The sequence below is a fragment of the Equus przewalskii genome, chromosome 2 (assembly GCF_037783145.1).
Source record: "Equus przewalskii isolate Varuska chromosome 2, EquPr2, whole genome shotgun sequence".
NCBI lineage: Eukaryota > Metazoa > Chordata > Mammalia > Perissodactyla > Equidae > Equus > Equus przewalskii.
In genome coordinates this window covers 18,813,062-18,828,707 of record NC_091832.1, presented here as the reverse complement: position 1 = coordinate 18,828,707, position 15,646 = coordinate 18,813,062, and the positions used below count along the sequence as shown (strand labels likewise).

The following is a 15,646-nucleotide window of genomic DNA, read 5'->3' as shown; positions in this document are numbered from 1 at the left end:
TATCTATTGGGAAATGAAACCTCAACTGTCTTCCCTCTTCATTTGGTTTTTCATTTAAAATAAAGCTTGGGTGTCAATATTTGCAAAACAAAGCACTGGTGTAACAGCCCAGGTTTCAAATGTATTTGGGAAGTACAACACTGGTGCGAATGGGGAATAAAATGAAACATGATATTTAATTCCGTGATATAAACTAGACACAATTTTATCAGCAGGAAATAATCCAAATATAAATAATATAAAATCAACACAACATGTCATAGATAGATAGATAGATAGATGCTGTCAAACTAAGTCTGATGAAATATTCCCAAGTTTTTTTGGTTAAGGTTCACTAGAAATGTCTTCATCCTCTTTCCAAATAGGAGTTAGCAAAGACTTAGCTAAAATTTGAGTATTACCTTAATTTTTTGAGATAATTCCAAAAAATTTTTAAATGTTGGTCAAAAAACGAAAGTTTGATTTTGGCTTTGAAAAGTCTCAGTCCAGTTTGCAAGTACCCTCGGGGGTTACTAGAGAATTGTTGAGTCAGAAAGACATTTCCATTTTAATTTTTTGAGTTACTTCTCTCTCTCTTTCAAGTCACTAACTCTCTTCCTAAGGAGTAAAGATGGTGAAACAGCCATGTTTATTATAAATCAATTCTTTTCAAACTGTTGTGACCATAACGTACAGTAAGAAATAATTTACATAACAATCCAGCACACATATAAATCAAACAGTATTTACCCTTATGTGTGATGCATACTGAAATTTTTTTTTTTCTTTTTGTTTAATTTCTGGTCACAATCCCTTAAACTGAGTTGTGAACTGCTAAGGAGTTGCAATCCCAGGTTTGAAAAACATTTTTCTAAATGACTTCTACTTTTGGAGCAGTTTTATAATTGCTTCATATTTTTTGTCCGAGAGTTTTTGTGTGGTTTTTTTATTTTTTTTGAGGAAGATTAGCCCTGAACTAACATCTGCTGCCAATCCTCCTCTTTTTGCTGAGGAAGACTGGCCCTGAGCTAACATCCATGCCCATCTTCCTCTACTTTATATGTGGGACACCTACCACAGCATGGCTTGCCAAGTGGTGGCATGTCTGCACCCAGGATACGAACCAGCGAACACCGGGCTGCTGAAGTGGAACATGCGCACTTACCGGCTGCGCCACCGGACCAGCCCCGTCCTAGAGTATTTTTAAAGTATACCTACATGGTTAAAGGATTAACAGCTAGTCAGGATTTTAGCCTGTTTTAAAAAGTGGTTGGCGGGGCCGGCCCCGTGACCAAATGGTTGGGTTTGCGTGCTCCACTTCAGCAGCCCAGGGTTTTGCCGGTTCGAATCCTGGGTGCAGACATGGTACTGCTCGTCGGGCCATGCTGGGGTGGAGTCCCACATGCCACAACTAGAAGGACCCACAACTAAAAATACACAACTATGTACCGGGGGGCTTTGGGGAGAAAAAGGAAAAATTTTTTTAAAATGTGGTTGGCATTCTCACGTACTATATCATGGGAGTGTAAAATGGTATGCCAACTTTGACGGGCCATTGGCATTTATCTATGAAAATGTAAAGCCTTAATCCACTAAACCAGCTTCTAGGAATTTATCCTACACACAAAAAATTACAAAAATGCAAAAAGATAAATGTGAAAGAACATTTCTTACAGCATTATTTGTAAATGTGAAAAGCTGGAATCACCTCAAATTTTTTTCAAGGAAGGATTAAATAAGTCCTGATATTGTTGTATAGAGGGTGCTGTGGAGCACTTGAAAAGATTGAGGTGCATTTCTGTGCACGGGCGTGCAGGTGGTCAGGGTACTCTGTATCAAGATGCAGAACAATATCTGTAAGGATGGTTCCACTTTTGTAGTATTAATATTGATAGGATTTTGAATACATATAGAGAAAGGTCTGAAAGGATATTATTAAACTGTTAACAGACTATATTGGGGATTTTGACTTTATATTTCTCAATTTAAAATTTTATTTAGTATTTATTACTTTTGAGATCAGGAAAGAAAAAATAAAGATAAAATATGAAAGGAAAACTCCAGTGGCCAGAAGGAAGATGAGTGCTCAGTAAATATTGATAAATGAAGATTCCCTGAACCAAATACCAGATATTATTTTAAAAAAAAGGGGGGGGGGAGGGTCCATAGATTCCATTCTCAAAGTTCTTACCACTAGAACATTCATAAAATAGCCTCCCATCAGAGCATAGACTCCTCCTGAAGCCCCCACGAGAGATCTGAGTGGGTCAAAGATGGAGCTGGCAAGAGATCCTAAAGAAATAAAACACAAAGGATCAGACATGACTATCAGAATCATGAAAGATAAATCTTTCTAATCTAAGGTAAAAGTTTGGGAAGTTTGGACAATTATCATATTAATAAGCAACAAATTCCCTTTGTCCTTTCCATACTATAAAAGTATAGCTATGTGGGCTAACTACCTCAATTTTTCTGGAAAATTAAATGTTCAATACAAAGACAGTAAAATAGTTACAAGAGCACAGACTCTGGAGCCAGAATTACCAGCTGGGTGTCTTGAGCAAGTTTCTTAACCTCTCTGGGCCTTAGTTTCCCTACCTACAAAATAGGGTATTAATAGAACTTACCTCAGTGGGTTGTCAGGGGTGGTAGATGAGTTGATATGTGCATCATGCTTAGAACACTATCTGACATGTATTGTGTACAGTCGTGCATCACCTAACAATGGGGATACATTCTGAGAAAGGCATTGTTAGGCAATTTTGTCATTGTGTGAACATCATAGAGTGTACTTACACAAATATTTATACCTAGATGGTATAGCCTACAACATATCTAGGCTATATGGTACTAATCTTATGAGACCACTGTCATATATGCAGTCCGTCATTGACAAAATGTCATTATGTGGCACATGACTGTACTTATTAGCCATTGTTTCAAAATATCCCAATGCTTAGCCAAAACTATCAAAATACCTGAGATATTCCAACATTTTCTTATCTAATGACTAGCTTTCTCATGGAGTGAGGATGTTGCCTCAGAATCCTTCTCAACATACTGTTCAACCACATTCACCAAGCAAGATGAAACCTATTTGCTGACACGATCATAGATTGCCTGAACTAAAACAAGGCTTGAAAACCACCTTATGCCAACTCTAAGACATTCTTTCTGTACTGCTTAGTTCTATTACTTAGTCTCTTGCTTTCAAGGCCCTCTTTCATTCCTTAGGATACAATATTATACCTACTTTGTGAAGAAAGACAAAATGTCTGACCTTAGGAGTCTTACAAATGAATCAGCAAACAATTATCATAAAATGCAGAATATAACAACTGCTATGATAAAAAATATAATAAATTTGTTATGAAGCACTTGGAAGGAATGACTTTCTCAGCAGAGAGATGAAGGCCCTGCTATTCTGAGAAGGGGGAGATAGCATTTTGATTAAACGCCAAAGAATTGTTAAGATTTAGACAGGGAAAATAAAGGGGAAGAAGGTATTCAGGACTTAGGGAAGTGGAAAAGCAAACACATAGAAATGAAGGTGCATGGATGACTGAAGATCAGAGAGAAGTAGTCCAATAGGGTTAGAGCAGTGGTTCTCAAATGTTAACCTACAGACTAGGGCTGGGATGACTGCATCTTAATCACATGAGAATTTTATTTTTAAAATACAGAGACAAACGTCCACTTCTGCCCATGAAAGAGCAACAAGGATAAGATTCTCCCCCCCCTCTTGAAAGAGCTAAAGAACTGGACAAAATATATGAAACAATGGTCTGCAAGGTACTGGACATCAGAGAACAAAAGAGTGAACCCTGAGAGACAAGAAATAAATGAGGTGAGTTGTCTGATTGCTCAGCTTACTGCCTTAGTGGCAATACAGGCTACAGTGCATGAAGGAGGAACTCAGGTAGACTTCAGTAAACTTTAAGTTGATGAGATAGAGTTTGGAGTCCAGATAGACCTAGGAAGCCAGAGTTTGCAAGACAGAGAACCAGAGAGGAGAGAGCTACACAGAGAGAGAACTCAAGAGAGGAGAACAAGAGGAAATTACCTGAGCCAAGAAATTACCACCAGAAAGGAGTAGAAGGAAGAGTACCTGTTCACAGAGCAACTGAGAGGCTAAGTAACTTTCCAAACTAGAAAACTTTATAACTCATAGGGCACTGGGTAAAGTACACAGAAGGGTCTGCACCAGTAGTGGGGAATAATTAGCACTAAACATGACTCAAAAACACAGTTTCACCTAGAACATCTTACCAGAAAGGGTCAAACTGCTTCCAAGTAACTGAGTTACAGAACAAATCTAAGGACTATTTAGAGGAATACAGTAATATCCACCATCCACAGGTAAAGTGTCTAGCATCCAATCAAAAATTGACAGACATGCAAAGAAGCAGGAAAATATGACCCATAATGAAGAGAGAAATGAATAAATTAAAACCTAACAAATGACACAAGTGTAAGACTTAGATAAGGGAAATAAATAATTATTGCAACTGTATTCTATCCGTTCAGAAGTTAAGTGGAAATATATAAGATATAAAACAGACTCATATCAAACTTCTATTGATGAAAACTATAATGTCTAAGACAAAAAAATAAACTGGTTGAGTTTAATGACAGATTAGATATTGAAGAAGAAAAGATTAGTGAACATGAAGACCTGGCAATAAAACTATCCAAAATGAAACACACAGAAAAGAATATTTTTAAAAATAAATACAGCATCAATGAGCTGTGGGTTAATTTCAAGCAGCCTAGAAAATACATAATTAGAGTCCCCAAAGGAGAGGAGAGAAGAGAGACACAGAAAACATATTTGAAGAAATTATGGCCAAATTTTTACTGAAGTTTATGAAAACTATAAACCCATAGATCCAAGAAGCTCAACAAACCACGAGCACAACAACCATGAATAAAACTACACCAAGGCACAACAAAATCAAATTGCTCAAAACCAGTGAAAAACTTAAAAGAAGCCAGGGTAAAAAGACATGTTTCATACTAAGGAACAATGATAAGGATGGTAACAGAATTCTCATTGGAAAACAATACAAATGAGAAAACAGTAGAACAAAACCTTTAAAATATTGAAAGAAAAATACTGTTAAGCTAGAATTCAATAGCTAGCAAAAATATATTTCAAAAATGAAGGCAAAATAAAGATTTTTTTCAGACATACAAAGGATGAAAGAATTGATGACCAGTAGACTCATACAAGAAATGTTAAAGGAAATCCTCAGGTAGAAGGAAAAAGACATCAGATGGAAATATGGAGCTACACAAAGGAATGAAGGACACTGGAAATAGTAAACACATGGGCAAATATACCACATTTTTATCTTATTATTTAAATCTCTTTAGAAGATAGTTGACTGTTTAACAAACTATTAAACTAACTACTAGAAATAATAAGTGAATTTATCAAGGTTGGAGGATATAAGATCAATATACAAAAAATCAACTATATTTCTATGTAATAGCAATGAAGAATCAGAAATAGAAATTTCAAAAATAGTACTATTTACAGTACATCAAAAATGTGAACTACAAAGATAAATCTGACCCCCCAAAAACATACAAGACCTGAACACTAAAAACTAAAAAAGATGCTGAGTGGAATTTTGAAAGAGCTAAATAAATGGAAGTATACACCTTGATCATGGGTTGGAAGACTCAATATTGTTAAAATGTCAATTCTCCCCAAGTTGACCTATAGAGTCAATGCAATCCAAGTCAAAATCCTATTAGATTTTATTTGTAGAAATTGACGAGTTGATTCTAAAATTCATGTAGAAACCCAAAGGACCTAAAATAGCCAAAACAACTTTGAAAAAAAAGCAAAGTTGGAACATTAGCACTTTATGATTTCAAGACTTATCAGAAAACTACATTAATCTAGACAGAGTGGTATTGGTGTGAAGATATACATATGTGAGTGGAACACAGAGAAAGTCCAGAAATAGACACACACATAAATATTGACAACTGATTTCATTGAGATGCAAACGCAATTCAGTGAAGAAAGCATTGTCTTCTCAACAAATGATGCTGGAACAATTAGATATCTACATTAGATATCTACATGCAAAAAAGTGCCATTTCAATCCATACTTTCTACCATGTATAAAAATGGATCGCAGACCTATATGTAAAACCTAAAATTATAAAACTAAAATTATAAAACAGTAAAGATACTGTTAAGAGAATGAAAAGATAAGCAACAAACCAGGAGAAAATGTTTGGAAGTCATATGTCTGATAAAGCACTTGTAATCAGAATATGTAATATATATTATTATATATAATAAGGGATATAATCAAATTTTTAAGTGGACAAAAGTTTTAAATAGTTTATCAAAGAAGATATATGGATTGCAAATGAGCACATGAAAAGATGTTCACCATTATTAATAATTAGGAAATGCAAATTAAAACGCAATGAGATACTATTATACACCCAGTATATTGGCTTAAATTAGAAAAACTGATGATACCAAATATTGTCTAGGATGTGGAGGAACTGGATAATGGTGGAGATGTAAAATGGTACCACTTTGTACCATATGACCCAACAATTCCACTGATAGGTATGTACCCAAGAGATCCACACAAAAACTTGTACACAAATGTTCATAGCAGTATTATCCATAATAGCCAAAAAGTGAAAACAACCCAAATGTCCAGCACTTAATGAATGGATAAAGAAAATGTGGTATATCCATATAGTGGAATATTGTCCAGTAATAAAAAAGGAATGAAACACTAATACATGCTACAACATGGATGAATGATGAAAACATTATGCTAGTTGAAAATAGCCAGTCACAAAAGACCACATATTGTATGATTCCATTAATATGAAATGTCTGGAATGGGCAAATCTAAAGAGACAGAAAGTAGATTAGTGGTTGCCTATGACTGAGGAAGGGGGGTGGGGTGAGGAGTGGGGAGTGACCGCTAATGGGTACAGGGTTTTTCAGGGGGATAAAAATGTTCTAAAATTAGGTTGTAATGATGGGTGCATAACCTTGTGCATTAAGTAGGAAATATTGAATTATACACTTTAAATGAGTGAATTGTATGATATATAAATTATATCTCAGTAAAGCTATTTTCAAAGTTTGGCAGTTTCTTAAAAGTTAAACATACCTTATGATAGGATCCAGCCATTCCATTCCTAGCTATTTACTCAAGAGAACTGAAAACATTTGTCCACGCAAAGACTTGTACACAAATGTTCATGGTAGCTTCATATATAATGGCCTCAAACTGGAAACAACCAAAATGTCCTTCAACAGGAGAATGGATTAAAAAATTGTGGCATATCCCCACAATGAAATACTACTCAGCAACAAAAAGGAATCAACTATTGATACATACAAGAACACAGATAAATCTCAAAATAATTATGCTGAGAGGGTGATGTCAGTATGATGGCAGAGTAAGTTGTTCCCTTTGTCTCTCCCCTCTAAGTTACAGCTAAACGGACATCCATTAACCAACAGAGGATTCCCTACCCAGCACAACAGGATGCCTGAGAGATCTGAAGGTGGGTGGATTGGAACCCTGGAAGCAGTGAAACTAAGGGAGTGACCCCCTCCCCTTCCCTGGCAGCAGCAATCCAGATAGTGGATCCTCACACAATGGCCAGCATGACTGTGAGTGGACATGAGGGCAGCCTGGCCCACACACAAACGCTTGCAGAGTGACAGTGGCCCAGCCAGCAAAAATACGCACCTTGCCGCAGCAACCCTACCAGGACAAATGCTCCCCACCAAGTAGCAGTGGCTCAGGCTGTGCTGAGGTGCCCTGCCAGAGCAGCAGCCCCACCCATGGAAACACAACTGACCACCTAGCGCAGCAGCCCAGCCCACAGCTGCACCCCACCAGGTGGTGGTCTCACCCACACAAGCACAACACACCTGCTGAGCACAGCAGCCTGGCCTGTACAAAGGTGCCCTACCGAGCAGCTGTGGCTGGCCCATATGAACGCAAAGTGGCTGACTGGCACAACTGTGAGCAGACAGGGTGGGAACATAAAAAACAGCCCCTGCCCTGTTACAATGGTGGCAGGTAGAATTTGCAACCAGAAGCAACAGGAACCACAGCAGAACCAGTGACCCAACCCCCAGCGTGGCAACCCCAACACCAGGTCCACCAGCAGCATGGGCTATCTACAAGTCCCCAGATCCCCAGGCCCCCACCAGAGACAGTGAGACCCGTGAACTCAGCAACCCTGGCAGTGGGGCAACCAGCACCCCAAGACAACCCAGGAGCAGCAGCACAAGTGGTGCACAGGACTGCGAAGAGCCAGTAGAGACCCAAGTGACTAGAACCAAGTTGTACCCAAATAAGAAAAGGTGATTGCTACCACAACTGCTCCAGCAGAGGATCAATTTGTCAAACACCATGAAGAACTACAGAAACCCTGCAGAACAGAAGGAAAATGACAACCCTCCAGAAACCAAATATGAAGTCACAGAAGACTACAATCTAACTGACAGAGAATTTAAAATAGCTATCATAAAGAAAGTCAAAGAGGTACAAGAGGACTCAGAAAGACAGTTCAATGAGCTCAGGAATAAAATTAATGAACAGAAGGAATACTTCACCAAAGAGACTGAAGCTCTAAAAAAAAAAAAAAAAAAACCAAACAGGAATTCCAGATATGAAGGACACAATTAATGAGATAAAAAATAGTGTACAAAGCATAAAAATAGAGTAGACCTTATGGAGAAGAGAATTAGTGACCTTGAAGATAGAAACCTAGAAATGCTTCGCATGAAGGAGAGAGAACTAAGATTTTTTTAAAAATGAAGAAATTCTTCAAGAAATATCCTACTCACTTAGGGAAAGTAAGATAAGGATTATAGGTATCCCAGAGGGAGAAGAGACAGAGAAAGGAGCAGAGAGCCTGTTCAAAGAAATAATAGCTAATAATTTCCCAAACCTGTGGAATAACTGGACATACAACTACATGAAATCAATAGAACTCCTAATCACCAGTGCAAAAAGGCCTTCTCCAAGTCATATAATATTAAAACTGGCAAAAGTCAATGACAAGGAAAAATATTAAGGGCAGCAAGAGAGAAGAAAATAACCCACAAAGGAACCCCCATCAGGCTTTCAGCAGATTTCTTGGCAGAAACCTGAGAAATATATTCAGTATATTCAAAATACTGAAAGACAAAAACTATCAGCCAAGAATACTCTATCCAGCAAAATTATCCTTCAGATATGACAGAGAAATAAAAGCTTTTCCAGACAAGCAAAAGCTGAGGGAGTTCATCACCACTAGATCTGCCTTGCAAGAAATGATGAAGGGAGCCCTCCTACCTAAAACAAAAAGGAAAATGTTTACAAATTTCTGAGCAAGGAGATTAATAGACAGACAAAATCAGAAAATTACAGGTCTCTGTCAGAATAGGTTAGTAAAAACTTAATTATAACATAAAGATAAAGGGAAAGAAAACATCAAAAATAACTATAAACACTTCAATTTAGTCACAAAATCATAATACAACAAAGAATAATTCGTGACAATAAAAACAAAGAAGAAGAAGAAGAAAGGGATGGAACCTGCCTAGGCTAATGGAGATAAGAGGCTATCAGAAAATGGACTTTCTCCTCTATTAGTTCTTTTATACAAACCTCATGGTAACCACAATACAACAAAATGAGAGCAGAGTCACAAATCATAAATAAAGAGAAAATCATCACAGAAAACCACTAAACTGCAATGGCAGTCAGAAATATAAGGGAAAAGAAAGAATGGAAATATAGAACAACTTTGAAATAGATAAAGTGGCAGTATTAAGTCCTCATATATCAATAATCACTCTAAATGTAAATGAATTGAATTTACCAATCAAAAGACACAGAGTGGCTGGATGGATTAAAAAAGGACCCAACAATATTCTGCCTCCAGGAAACACATTTCAACTCTAAAGACAAATGTCGGCTCAGAATGAAAGGATGGAAGATGATACTCCAAGCAAATGGCAAGCAAAAGAAAGCAGGTGTGCCTATACTTATATCAGACAAAGCAGACTGCAAGATAAAAAAGATAATGAGAGACAAAGAGGGGCACTAGATAATGATAAAAGAGACATTCCACCAAGAAAATATAACACTTATTAATATATATGCACCTAACACAGGAGCACCAAAGTATATAAAGCACCTATGTACAGACCAAAAGGCAGAAATTGACAGCAACACAATAGTAGGGGACCTCAACACCCAACTTATGTTGATGGATAGATCATCCAGACAGAAAGTCAACGAGGAAACAGTGACCTTAAATGAAACACTTGACCAGATGGCCTTCATAGATATATATAGAACATTCCATCCCAAAACAGCAGAATACACATTCTCCTCAAGTGTACATGCAACATTCTCAAAAAATAGACCATATGTTGGGAAACAAGGCAGGCCTCAATAAATTTAAGAAGATTGAAATCACATCAAGCATCTTTTCCAAACACAATGCTATGAAACTGGAAATCAACTACAAGAAAAAAGCCAGGAAAGTCATAAATATGTGGGGAGTAAACAAGATGCTACTGAACAACCACTGGATCAATGAAGAAATCAAAGGAGAAATCAAAAAGTACCTGGAGACAAATGAAAATGAAAACACAATATACCAACTCTTATTGGATGTAGCAAAAGCAGTACTAAGAGGGAAACTTATAGCAATACAGGCCTACCTCAACAAACAAGAAAAATCTCAAATAACTAATCTTAAACTATACCTAAAAGAAATAGAGAAAGAAGAACAAACAAAACCCAAAGTCGGTATAAGGAGGTAAATAATAAAAATCAGAGTCAAAATAAGTGAAATAGAGACTAAAAAAACAATAGAAATGATCAATGAAACTAAGAGCTGGTTCTTTGAGAAGATAAACAAGATTGACAAGCCCTTAGCCAGACTCACTAAGAAAAAAGGAGACAAGGCTCAAATAAATAACATTATAAATGAAAGAGGATAAATTACAATGGATACCACAGAAATACAAAGGATTATAAGAGAATACTATGAAAAACTATTTACCTACAAATTGGATAATCTAGAAGAAATGGATAAATTCTTAGATTCATACAACCTCCCAAAACTGAGTCAAGAAGAAATAGAGAATCTGAATAGACCAATCATACAGTAATCAAAAACCTCCCCAAAAATAAAATTCCAGGGCCAGGTGGCTTCTCTGGTGAATTCTACCAAACTTTGACACTATTCTGAAATATTGAAGAAGAGGAGACACTTCCTAACTCATTCTATAGGACAACCAGACAAGGACAAGACAAAAAAGGAAAATTACAGGTCAATATCACTGATGAACATAGGTGCAAAAATCCTCAACAAAATATTGCCAAATTTAATACAACAATACATTAAAAGTGTCATACACCATGATCAACTCGGATTTATTCCAGGGATGCAGGGATGGTTCAACATCCGCAAATCAATCAATGTGATATGCTACATTGACACAATGAGGAATAAAAATCACATGATCATCTCAATAGAGGCAGAGAAAGCAGTTGACAAGATCCAACATCCATTTATGATTTAAAAAAAAAAAACTAAATAAAAATGAATATAGAAGGAAAGCACCTCAACATAATAAAGGCCATATATGACAAACGCACAGCCAACATCATACTTAATGGTGAAAAACTGAAAGCCATTCCTCTGAGAAAAGGAACAAGAAAAGGGTGCCTACTCTCACCACTCTCATTCAACACAGTACTGGAAGTTTTGGCCTGACCAATTAGGCAAGAAAAAGAAATAAAAGGGATCCAAACTGGGAAGGAAGAAGTAAAACTCTCATTGTTTGTGGATGGCATGATTATAAATATAGAAAACCCTAAAGAATCCACCAGAAACCTATTAGAAATAACAACTACAGCAAAGTTGCAGGGTACAAAATCAACATAAAAAAATCTGTTGCATTTCTATACACTGACAACAAACTAGCAGAAAGAGAAGTCAAGAATACAATCCCATTTACAATTGCAACAAAAAGAATAAAATATCTAGGAATAAATTTAACCAAGAAGGTGAAAGACCTATACAATGAAAACTACAAGACATTATTGAAAGAAATCAAAGACATAAAGAGATGGAAAGATATTCCATGCTCATGGATTGGAAGCATAAATATAGTCAAATGTCCAAATTACCTAAAACAATCTACAGATTCAATGCAATCCCAATCAGAATCCCAATGACGTTCTTCATGGAAATAGAACAAAGAATCCTAAAATTTATGTGGAACAACAAAAGACCCCAAATAGCCAAAACAATCCTGAGAAAAAAGAACAAAGCTAGAGGTACCACAATCCCTGACTTCAAAATATACTACAAAGCCATAGTAATCAAAACAGCATGATACTGGCAGAAAAACAGACACACAGATAAGTGAAGCAGACTTGAGAGCCCAGAAATAAAACCACACGTCTGTGGACAGCTAATCTTCAACAAAGGAGCCAAGAACACACGACGGAGAAGGGAAAGTCTCTTCAATAAATGGTGCTGGGGAAACTAGACAGCCACATGCAAAAGAATGAAAGTAGACCATTATCTTACACCATACACAAAAACTAACTCAAAATGGATTAAAGACTTGAAAGTAAGACCTGAAATCATAAAACTCCTAGAAGAAAACATAGGCAGTACGCTCTTTGACATTGGTCCTTGGCAGTATCTTTTCAAATACCATGTCTACTCAGGCCAGGAAAACAAAAGAAAAAAAATAAACAAATGGGATTACATCAGACTAAAGAAATTCTTCAAGGCAAAGGAAACCATGAACAAAACAAAAAGACAACCCACCAACTGGGAGAAAATATTTGCGAATCATATATCCAGTAAGGGATTAATTTCCAAAATATATAAAGAATTCATACAACTCAACAACAAAAGAATGAACAACCTGATCAAAAAATGGGTGGAGGATATGAACAGACATTTTTCCAAAGAAGATATACAGATGGCCAACAGGCACATGAAAAGATGTTCAACATCACTTTTTATTAGGGAAATGCAAATCAAAACTACAATGAGATATCACCTTACACCTGTCAGAATGGCTATAATTAACAAGACAAGAAATAACAAATGTTGGAGAGGATGTGGAGAAAAGGGAACCCTCATACACTACTGGTGGGAATGCAAACTGGTGCAGTCACTATGGAAAACAGTGTGGAGATTTCTCAAAAAATTAAAAATAGAAGTACCATACAATCCAGCTATCCCACTACTGGGTATTTATCCAAAGAACAAGAAATCAACAATTCAAAGAGATTTATGCACCCCTATGTTCATTGCAGCATTATTCACAATAGCCAAGATGTGGAAACAACCCAAGTGCCCATCAATGGCTGAATGAATAAAGAAGATGTGGTATATATATACAATGGAATATTACTCAGCCATAAATAAAGGACAAAATCATGCATTTGCGATAACATGGATAGACCTTGAGGGATTATGCTCAGCAAAATAAGCCAGACAGAGAAAGACAAACACCATATGATTTCATTCATATGTAGAAGATAAACGAACACATGGATAAAGAGAACAGATTAGTGGTTACCAGAGTGGATGGGGTTGAGAGTGAAAGGCGTAAAGGGGCACACATGTATGGTGATGGATAAAAGCTAGACTATTGGTGGTGAGCACGATGCAGTCTATACAGAAACTGATATATAATAATGTACATCTGAAATTACACAATGTTATAAGCCAATATGAGCTCAATAAAATAACTTTTTTAAAAAATCTGAAGAAAGGAGCTGGCAGTTAAGTATGTGCACTCTGCTGCAGCAGCCCAGGGTTCACCGGTTTGGATCCCCAGAACAGACCTACCCACCACTTATCAAGCCATGCTGTGGCAGGCATCCCACATATAAAATAGAGGAAGATGGGCACAGATGTTAGCTCAGGGCCAATCTTCCTCAAAAAAAAAAAAATCTGATATCCCACAACTAGAAGGACCTGCAACTGAGATATACAACTGTGTCTGGGGTGGGGGGTTTGGGAAGATAATGCAGAAAAAAAAAATCTGAAGAAAGAAGACCATCTTATCATAAAGTCAGCAAAAAAAAAAAGCTCCTGCTCGCAAACCTCTGGCCATTTGGAAGATTGTGCATTATACTACAAATATTGTTTTCCAAAGATCCTGCATGGTATAGTGGAGGGAACATGGACTTGCTAATTAAAAACAAATTAGTAGGGCCAGCCCGGTGGTGCAGCGGTTAAGTTCGAGCACTCTGCTTGGCACCCAGGATTCATCAGTTTGGATCCTGGGTGTGGACCTATGCACCACTTATCAAGCCATGCTGTGGCAGGCGTCCCACATAGAACGTAGAGGAAGATGGGCATGGATGTTAGCTCAGGGCCAGTTTTCCTCAGCAAAAACAGGAGGATTGGCAGCAGTTAGCTCAGGGCTAATCTTCCTCAAAAATTAATTAATTAATTAAATTTTAAAAGTTCTCATCCCAAGAAAAAAATATTTTTAAAACAAATTAAATCTCTGACTTCTTAAAAATAATAATTATCCTTAGTGACAGAAGCCAGACAAAAAAAGAGTATATACACTATGATTCCATTTATAAAAACTTTTGAAAATACAAATTAATCTATAATGATCAGTGGTCGCCTAGGGGAAGATGGGGGAGGGGCAGGGAGAGGCAGGAGGGTGGGGATTCTGAAGGGTCACAAGGAAACTTTCTGGGGAGTGATGGATAAGTTCATCAGTTTGTTTGTGGTGATAGTTTCATAGTTATATACAGTATCAAAACTTATCAAACTATACACTTTCAATGTGTGCAATTTATTGTATGTTGACATATACCTCACTAAGCAGAAAAAAACCCCCACAGATCCCAGGGCCATCTCCCCAGAGATTCGGAGTCAGTAGCTGTGGGTGGGATGTGGACAGCTTCAGGTGTAACAAGCTCTCCAGGTGATGCTGATGATCAGTCAGATTGGGGGCCCCTGGGTGGGAGTGCAGACCAGCGCTTCTCAGTCTTTAACGTGCGTCCGAATCACCTGTGGATTTGTTCAACTGCAGATTCTGATTAGCAGGTCTGGGGTGGGACCCAACATTCTGCATCTTAACAAGCTCCCAGGGCATACCAAAGCTGCTGATCCGTGGACCACACTTTGCCCAGAGCAGGGGTAGAGAAACCAGAATTATATTACACATCTAGGAAAAAAGCAGAGCAAGAAAGGCAGTGGACAGGAGGAAACTTTTGGAGGTGATGGATGTGTTTATGGCACAGATTGTGGTGAGGGTTTCAAGGGTGTATACTTATCTTTAAACTCATCAAGTTGTATACATTAAATATGTACAGATTTTTGTATGTCAATCATGGCTCAAAAAAGAGATTTTAAAAAGTTTTTACATCAAGTCTCTCCCTAACCTCTTCATGTATAATTTCTTTTTTGATCATTACTAAAAATGTTTATTCTGCCTAAAAAAAAAAAAAAGGAAGAAGAAAAAGAAAAGAAAGAAAGGCAGTGGGCCAGGCAGTGGAGGGTGATGAAGAGCAATCTTGGATGTTCCAAATTTCCTTTGGCCACTGTCATGTTTTAGGAAGGGTACAGTATGACCTGATCTGTGTTTGAGGAAGGAGAC

At 37.2% G+C, this 15,646-nt stretch overlaps 1 protein-coding gene and 1 long non-coding RNA gene across 12 annotated transcripts in view; one reads left to right on the top strand and one right to left on the bottom strand.

Annotated features, from left to right (window-relative positions):
• The window catches only part of RHBDL2 (rhomboid like 2), a 49,960-nt gene that overhangs the window by 5,561 nt on the left and 28,753 nt on the right, over positions 1-15,646 (bottom strand). For 7 of the 9 annotated variants that reach the window (XM_008520644.2, XM_070610302.1, XM_070610300.1 and 4 more), the window contains exon 7: positions 2,171-2,271. In XM_008520644.2, the coding sequence (XP_008518866.1) occupies positions 2,171-2,271 (101 nt within the window). Of the gene's footprint in view, positions 1-753; positions 1,834-2,170; positions 2,272-15,646 lie in introns of those variants that run through there. The other 2 variants (XM_070610303.1, XM_070610304.1) reach the window with 1 other exon arrangement.
• The window catches only part of LOC103551233 (uncharacterized), a 64,024-nt gene that overhangs the window by 22,901 nt on the left and 25,477 nt on the right, over positions 1-15,646 (top strand). For 2 of the 3 annotated variants that reach the window (XR_544960.2, XR_544962.2), the window contains exons 2-3: positions 3,663-3,826; positions 7,467-8,971. This is a non-coding gene — a long non-coding RNA (uncharacterized lncRNA). Of the gene's footprint in view, positions 1-3,662; positions 3,827-7,466; positions 8,972-15,646 lie in introns of those variants that run through there. The other variant, XR_011537454.1, reaches the window with a different exon arrangement.